Genomic DNA, 8530 nt, shown 5'->3' with positions numbered 1-8530 from the left:
ACTCCCCTTGCCCTGGGCTAAGAGGTGTACAGGAATGGGAAAAACCACTTTTACCATGAGCCTGAGCACAAACAGCTAAGGAGTTGAACCTGACAGTCTGACCAAAATAGATGTTAAGTATGATACACCGCAAACTAAAAACACCGTGCTTGGTTCCCTCTCCTCCACACGTAACTTAGAATTAACTGCAGATGAAAGTCCTTTGATCGTTAGAAACCTGAGGCTGCCCAGGGTTAGTGATCAACAATACTTCTGTTTGAACTTGTCTGGTATTTCACGTTTATCGGTACCATTATAACCTAGCGGCGTGTTACCGACTTCAGTGTAACTTGGCTCTCTCAGTTCCTGTGATCCTGTCGGTAAGCACGCCACCCCGCACGGGCTGGCAGCTTACACAACGTTTTAAAATATCTTCCAATTGAGCTGAACGACACCTCACTGCAGAGCCGCTCACCTGCCCCTGTGCTCTCACTTGAACTGATTAGAGGCAGGAGCACAGGGAGAAGCCAGGCCGTTTTAAACCCCACTTCCCACTTGGCACTGGAGCCAAAGCTCCATTTCCTCTTCCTTTCATCTCCCCACACTCCCCAGCTCAAGCCTCGCCTTGCCCAGACACCTTCCTTCGTAGTTAGCCCTGCATTTCTGAGATGCAATGATTTATCTCCCCATCTCCCTATGAGATTATGAAGCTCCGAGAGAGTGAGTAGTGGTCCTACTCCATTCTAAACTCCCAGTGTGTTCACAGGATGTGGCACACAGAAGGAAGTGTTTGATGAATGGACAAGGGACTGGGTGAATATACCAGAACTGGGGCTCCTGGCTCAGCAAGGATAGGACAGGCCTGCTCTGATGTCAGGTGAGAGCCATGCTGAGCTGTTGGAAATCCTTCTTGCACTGGATTAGTATGAGGCACACCTGAGATTCCGCGTTGGGAATGGTAGAGGGGACAGGGGGAGAGGACTGGCCAGGGAAATGTCTCTTGTTAAAACAACTGGTCCAGGTGAGGACTGCTTGTGGGCCCCCGGTCCCAGTAACACGCTCTGACCACCTAACCAATCCCCAGAAGACAGTTTGGAAGAACTATCAGTCCAGTAGGGAAGGACTAACTGATACAACCTTCAGGAGGAGAAAAACAGAGAGGGAAAAGAGGTGGAGAAAGGAAGGAAGTTCAGCCAGATGTATTTCAAACCTCTTCTCTCAAGCAGGAGTTCAAAATGAGGGGGGCCTTCGGGGGCAGAGCCGCAGGGACACCCGGGCCCCTAGGGACTGAGATGAGTGTGAGTGAGGCAGGGCTTGAAAGGATGGGCGGGGGGTGGGAGGGCAGCCGCGCAGGAAGGAGGCTGGGCTCCCATCTGGAGAGCCAAGGGGCTGGGGCTGCTGAACAGATGGAGTGAAAGTTGCAGCTGGTGGAAATGCACTTTCATGTGTAAAGTTTGGTCCGTAGAGGATTGTGATTTCCAGCTCTGAAGGCAGCAGTGGGCAGGTGGCTCAGCTCCATGCTCCGCCTTCTCCCCCCGTTGCCACCCAGAAAACTCGACAGCGACTGTCTGCCAGGACTCAGCCACTGTGCCTTCCGCCAGCAGCATCCCTTTCAACAGGCAGAAGCTGGCATGGTGACACCTTGGCACAGCCAGGATGGCGGCGGTCTGCAATGCTTTAGCAGCTGAAAGGGGCAGGGGAATAGGAAGGATTAATCCAGCTGCCCCAGGAGGGGACTGGTAGGACACAGGACAGACGCGGAGATGGAGGGAGGGAATCAGACCTTCCAAAGCTGTTCATGGCCTACACACTGGGTCTCCGCTCTGGTCTTGGTTGAGCTTTGGCTGAAGGGAAGGCAGCGGAGAAATGTGAGATGCAGCAGACTCTGAGGCTCTGGGCTCATTTTATCCCAACCTCAAGAGAAGTTTCTTGAGGACAGAAAGTATCTGTAGTTTTTAAAAGAAGAATCTGCCCACCAGAGCTTTAAGAGATAAACTGATTTTTACATTCTCTGGCTCTACCAGACAGCTACCTGTCCGGGCATATTTAGACCTTTGTCTACAGGAACAGAGGCCACAAGCACAACTATACAATCTGTAAAAGTTCCTCCCTATAATACTTAGGCTCCTGGGGGAACTGGCCACCCAACCAGGTTAACCACACGCACGGGGGAGCAGCCTGGGCAGTGAGCACCAAGCCCCGCCTCTTCCTTCTCCCTTTTTCTCTTTATTTGCCCCAGGCTGTGCTCCAGGTCATCAAGAACAGAAGCTGCCAACTCTGTCTTATCAAAATCCAAATGCATTTTTTTAGAATATGGGATTCTGTTTCCTTTAAAAAACAAAAAACAAACAAACAAAAACCCCAGACTGAAACCTAGTCCTATATCTCTAGCGTGTCCATGTTCCCAAGAGATGTCACTGTTCACGATAATAACTTAAATATCCTTGGAGTGGAGGTAGTCCCTCTTCCTAGTGGGATGTCTTCTTGGCTCCTTTCCCAAACTTGGCATCAAGACCTAGACCTATGGAAAGAGAGAAAAAGGGCTTAACTTCCCAGAGAGAAATGAAACCCACAAAAGATGTGGCGGGGGGAGGCGGTTAGCCTTGGTTCTCCAAAATAAATGTAACTAGTTTCTAAACATTGATTTTATAAAACCTCCTCCAAGAAAAGAGATTGGCATCAAATAAACAAAATCACCAAGATGCTGGTAATTACATATGTACATAAACTACAGCAAGACTGAAAGAAACTTAAGAGTCAAACTTCTAAGCTAGTTCTCTCAGTTCATCCACACCAGCATAAATTGATGGGGAATAAGTATAATAATTTTACCCTGCTCAGTATCTGGGGAAAGCAGAATGACTGGAAGGAAATCACTACAGTGAAACGCTCCTCAGGAAGACAGGATTAGAGGTAATGCTTCCTTTTCTTTTAAAAATGTTTTCTCTAGGGGGAGGGTGTAGCTCAGTGGTAGAGCACGTGCCTACCATGCACGCGGTCCTGCGTTCAATCCCCAGTAGCTCCATCAAAGAATAAAGAAATCTAATTACCTCCTCCCCTCAAAAATGTTCTAAAATTGACTGTAGTGATGGTTGCATATATAGTGAATACAGTAAAAAAAAAAAAAACACAAAACTTGAATTGTAAAAATGTTTTCTCTAAAATAACTAAATTTCATAAATATACAAGTAAATTTTAGGGGGGGGATAAAGCTCTGTCACTGTCCCTTTGTGTGGCCCAGAGATGTCTGCCCTGGATGGAACTTACCCAAGAACACGAGCACAGTGCCCACCCACTGCATGGGGCTGATAGGGTTGGCGAAGAGGATCACAGAGGCCAAAATGGTGAAGAACTTTCGAGTCGTGGTGATGATGGAGCAGGTCAGGGGACCAAAATACACAACTGTCATGAAGATGAAGCTCTGGAGGAAGACAGCGAAAGACAAGGTCAGGCTGGTTCTTGGGTACCTGCTAAGATGTCTAAAGTCTGTTAGCAGGACATCAGGGCTAACCTTGCCACCCCTCTTCTCCCAGCCAGATCAGTCTGTCTTGGTACTCAAGGCACTCACCTGGCCCAGGGCACTGGTCAGGCCAAAGAGCAGGATGTTATAGATGACGGTAGGGTACCTTTCGGCAAAGCTCAAGAACTCCCAGAGCTCCCCAGTGAATAGGATTCCTAGGAAGAAATGTTAAAAGATGAATGGTGCATCTTGTGTGCCCACACTCGCATGAGTACACCTGCCTACGGTCCGCTAAAGCACTCTGAAGGAGCGTGGGGCATGGGAAGATGTATGGAATAGTTTGTATCATTTCATCAGGCATCTCCCTTCTGTTTTTCTGATTAGAGAAGCTAGACTCTTCCGAGAAAGGCCTGGAAGTTGAATTAGTTCTGGCAAAGTGATTGAAAGCAGCGATCCTCAGAAGTTGTGACGATACTGATCCACACACCCCTAGCTCAAGGTACCCGCAAACCCGGTCGATTCTAGCCATCAGCAGCCCCCTCTGTTAACCCGTGTTCTGTACGAAAAATGCTTCCTACGTGTGCCCAGATTTGAAAAAAGTTAGGAAGCACTGATTTAAAAGCAAACTCATTCATGTTTGAACTATATTCAGTATTCACCCCATAGCAGTGTCTCATCCCCCTCAGAAGAAGACAAGTTCCCAGGGCACCCCAGTGTTTTACTACTGTGTCGTCTTGTGGTACAGGTCTGCCCCTGACGTGCCAGTAATGAGTAGCAAGCAGAGCCTGCTGGTGAAGGTTTCTCTAAGGAGGCTTCTCAGGGGTTTGGACATAAGGGCATCTGAGAAGTGAGGCTGACCTTCGGCCTGGGCAAAGTTAGCATCTGGCAGGGGAACTAGAGATTAAGCAGATGCAGGCAGTCTGCCCTCTGCTGATGCATGGGGAGAACAGCAGAACTGCTCACCAGCTCCCAGCATCAATGTCGACCAAAGGTTGATGTTCAACATCATGTGGTTGGAGCCTGTTTGGTAGTGAGCCCGCATGTGGTCCTGGGAAACGCCTGTCAGTCCATCCAGGGTGAGAGATAAGAGCTGAAAAAGAGTGCGGCCTGCAGTGAGAAGGCTACCGGGCCCCTCCCTAACATGGGACGCAGGACTCACCTTTCTGAGATGCCCCAGAAAGCTGCTGCCTAAGACAGAGTCCTCAGAACAAAATGCTGCCGTTCAGTCACAGGCAGAGGGTGGGGAGAGACCATGCCAGCTGCCCTCCTCCCCCCAGGCACTGGAATGACAGGTTATCTGAGCCACACAGATGTAATGTAATCAGAGTAGGGCAGGAAGCCTACCACTTCCCAACATAATGACACACATTCTTCCACTGAAGCTGGAGAGAGGAAACCTAGTCCCAGTACACTAGCCTCCTGGCTCGGAGCACAGTGCTCCCGAGACTGGATTCTGTGGTCACATTGCCTGGATTAGAATACTGGGCAATGTTAGCCACTAACTCTGCCAATTAACAGCCATGCGACCATAGGCAACTGATTTAACTTTACTTTGCCTCAGTTTCTTTATCTGTAAAATGGAGATAATGCTATCTATTACTGTTATTGTTGTAAAAATTGATGAATTAATATGTAGAACACTTGGAACAATGCCTACTCCACAGTAAGCAATAGCTACTATAGTATTATTTTTAACTCTGGCTTCCAGGTTTCTTGGAAAGCCACACTGAAAGACTTTTTGCTCTCAGGTCTCTGGGACCTCATACCAGCATTTAGACACAGGCCTTACAGTCATCCCTTCCCCAGGAGGAGATCTAAACAGTAGTGAAATATTTTAGGCTTCCCACTACCACGTGAGCAGAGCCAGGGGCCATGCAGCAAGAGACAAAGACCAGAAATGGGAGGCAAGAGACATCACAGCCTGTCTCAAGACATCGAACTGGCCTTCTACCTGAGTAGGTGGGGAGATTCCTTTGTTAAGATCACTGGAAAAGGCTTCCTTTCCCACCAGGATCACATACCAGGAGCAGCTCTCCATAGCCAACTGTGTGTTCTTCTGTCCCAACTACTTTCTTGGGTTTGTACATGAAAAGGGCCACTCCGGCCACAATTAGCAACACACACAGGTACTTGGCCATTGGGTACTTCTTCCTCAAAAGGGTCACTCCAAGGAGCATGACTACAGGAAAGAAAGAGAGTGGAAAATTCAGGCACCCATAGGCAGTGATGAGCCCAACACTCTCCTCCTAGGAGCCAAAGACTATGGGAAAAAAGAATGTCTGAGAGAGAAAGCCTAGAAAGGATCAAAGGAGAGGGCAAGGCTGGCAGCTAGATAGAGCAACAAAGTTGAACAAATAGTGTAAGGCAGGGAAAAGGTAGAGAACAAAGGTTAAGGGACCAGGAAGGAACAGGGCAAGGGTGGGGCAGTGGGGAGGAGTGAGAGGTTGAGAAAAAGAAAACTGACCATCACATGGGATTTAGGGTATCTAACGACAATGTAAACACATGGGACACCAAAATGTCTCACCATGTGAAGCTTAGGTCAGCCTCTAGCTCACAATGAGGAATGCAACCTTATGCACACCCAACACCACAGGAAGTGATTCGGCTGACAGGATGGGCAAGGGGAAGGGATGGAATGAAGTCCCTAGAGATAGCTATGGTGGGATGACAAAGTCCAGAGGAACAGAAAGCTCCAACAGAGGAGGAGAGAGTTTACTGCAGGAAGAGTGAGGATGGAAGATGAGGACAATTTTCTTCTGCTTACCTGGGATTGGCTTGCAGGATTTACCAAGGACCTGAAATTAAATTCAGTAAATAGTCTGTGAGCGTCTGTGATGTGCCAGGTACTGTGCTAGGTGCTGCGTTAAGATGAATAAGTGTGGGGCCTGCACCAGAGAAAGCAGCCCTATCACATCCAACCCACCCCCACTAAACCTCAGATCTATGGTTCTTCGTACTCTTAATTTCTCAGACATATTCTCTTTTTATTGAAGTCACAGACCCAAGGGAGATTCCTTCATCCTTTTCAAACAACTTCTGAGCCAACCCTCATCCCACTCTAAGGTTTCACCTGGGTTGGGTAGTTGACAAACTGTAGTGCTGAGTTGCTGGAGACCATGGCACCCAAATAGGAGACAGAACAGGCAGCATAGAGCCAGCTCCGAGTACGATCCACCCTGGCAGTGTCAAAAAACTGGATCACTGGGAGAAAACAAAAGAAACATACATCCTGGTGGGCCAAGGACGGACCACTGAGCAAAAGTCGAAGCCGCATGAAGGGAACTTGTCTGTCAAATTACAGGAGAAGCACAAACTATTTCTGTCCTCTTGGACTGGGAAATCTCTCAAGATTCTCTAACTCTCCAATCCCACCTAAGCCTACCCCAGACCACATGCAGGGCTGGAGTGGGGGGCTGCTCATTCAGTTCAAGGAACTAGTCAGACCTGCTGCTAGCCCCCAGGGTAAAAAGAGAGAAAGCTCAAAACATGCTTGACACTGACACATAAAGGAAAATCAAAAGGACAAAGAAAACAGTCTGAAGTATTCTCATGAGGATCTGGAACACAGAAGATCCATTCTTTGCACCCTTCTGACTAAGAAGTTGATCTAATTTAAGGAAATAGGATTTCACCCTTTTCCAAAGCCATTAGTTTTATAGATTGAACAGAGGCTGTTGTGGGCGCTAAAACGGTTGGGGATCTTCAGAGTTAGACCTGAAGGTTAGATCACTGCCTAATGCCTAGGATACAAAAGCAGGGGCAGAGGACACAACAGATTACTATCTAGGTACTCACAGATCTTGGCAAACACAGCATTGATCACACACTGGATGAAGACCAAAGTTAAGGCAAAAGTGAACGTCTCCTGCTTGGCTCCCTCCCCATACTTTCCTCTTGTTCTAAGAATGAAATGCATGAGAAAATGGGAAGGAATTAGTTCATTTCCCTCCGTATCATCTAGTAATCCAGAGCCACTGAAAGCCTTGAAATTATCTTGCTTCTCTAGATGTAGGGAGAGTTTGGTAAGGATCACTGGGTTCATTTACAACAGGAGCTGATTTTATTGGATCAGCTAGACATCGCAGGCCGCTGATGCCATAGCCTAGGGAAAGTATATCCGTAAAGGATGGAGCTAGAGGAAACGTGGAAAATTAGTTGGTGAAACAAGGTATCCCACGCAGCAAAAGAAAGGATCTAGGCTACATCAGCAGGGCCGAGGGCAAAAGAATCAACTGTCAGCAGGCATCTGGGAGTTCCAAAGAGGGGCCGGCACAGGTCATGGAAACCTCAGCCTGCAAAACTCAGCCCCTTAGGACCAACAAGAGAGAGAGAGAAAAAAAAAAAAAAGCCATTAAGGGAAGAAAAATAACCAGGTCACGAGAATCCAGAGACTAGCTTTCACTTTTTGGAAATCTGGGGAGGTTCAGCCGCGGCCGCAAAGGTGTCGGGGTGCTGGGAGGGCGAGGCGCAAGGGGGAACACCGGGGCCAGGGGCGGGAGGACCGCGAACCCGGAGACAAGGCGGGATTGGGGTGCGGGAGGTGTCTGCATTTCGACCCCGGAGATCCGCTCACATCTTTTCCTGCAGGATCCCATAGTAGAAATAGCAGACAAAGACGCCGAGGAAGCAGAGCGGCAGGCGCAGCCGGTCAGGCACCAGAGAGCTGCTAGCGGCCATGAGACGCCCGGACGACACGACCGGAGACCCGCTCACAGCCGGCAGCGGCAGCGGCGGCGGCGACAGGTCCAGCCGGACATCGCCGACCGGCGACAGGGGCCTCATAGGAGCTGCATGCGACCGGCGCACCGCAGGGCCCAGCAGCCACCGCCAGAACTGCCAGCTCAGGGCCACCGAGGGGGAAACGCTTCAGAACTGAGTACCCACTTCCAAGGAAAGACGACCCGCCCTGGGGCCTTGCCTTCATCCCTGATGGCCAGGGGAGCTAGGTGCCCCGAAGGTAACGCCTTGCCGTCGGGACTTTCCGATCAGGCAACTCCGAGGACAACTGCGACCCTGAGCGAGACGGGATGGCCTAGGAGATACGCGGGCGTAGAATGATGACGTTTGAGGATGTGGAGGTGGCCAATT

The 8530-nt window shown here is 49.3% G+C and overlaps 1 protein-coding gene and 1 non-coding gene across 3 annotated transcripts; one reads left to right on the top strand and one right to left on the bottom strand.

Annotated features, from left to right (window-relative positions):
- Positions 1–2261: 2261 nt before the first annotated feature.
- Positions 2262–8473, bottom strand: SLC35B1 (solute carrier family 35 member B1). Of its 2 annotated transcripts, none has more exons than XM_006218639.4 (9): positions 8016–8473; positions 7238–7341; positions 6513–6643; positions 6207–6237; positions 5461–5618; positions 4403–4529; positions 3548–3654; positions 3247–3400; positions 2262–2500 (listed from the first exon to the last, which is right to left on the bottom strand). In XM_006218639.4, exons 1-9 carry the CDS (start codon positions 8222–8224, stop codon positions 2448–2450), a joined length of 1074 nt encoding a protein of 357 aa, XP_006218701.1. In that variant the 5' UTR covers positions 8225–8473; the 3' UTR covers positions 2262–2447. The 2 variants fall into 2 exon arrangements, with proteins under 2 accessions (XP_006218701.1, XP_072795003.1); XM_072938902.1 differs by having other exon boundaries at positions 6513–6618; positions 8361–8381.
- Positions 2936–3004, top strand: TRNAG-ACC (transfer RNA glycine (anticodon ACC)). Its single transcript has one exon. It is a non-coding gene; the product is annotated as a tRNA-Gly (tRNA).
- Positions 8474–8530: the final 57 nt, after the last annotated feature.

Source organism: Vicugna pacos, chromosome 16, assembly GCF_048564905.1.
Source record: "Vicugna pacos chromosome 16, VicPac4, whole genome shotgun sequence".
Classification (NCBI taxonomy): domain Eukaryota; kingdom Metazoa; phylum Chordata; class Mammalia; order Artiodactyla; family Camelidae; genus Vicugna; species Vicugna pacos.
The sequence above is the reverse complement of the archived record's forward strand: the minus strand, read 5'-3'. Positions and strand labels throughout refer to the sequence as shown.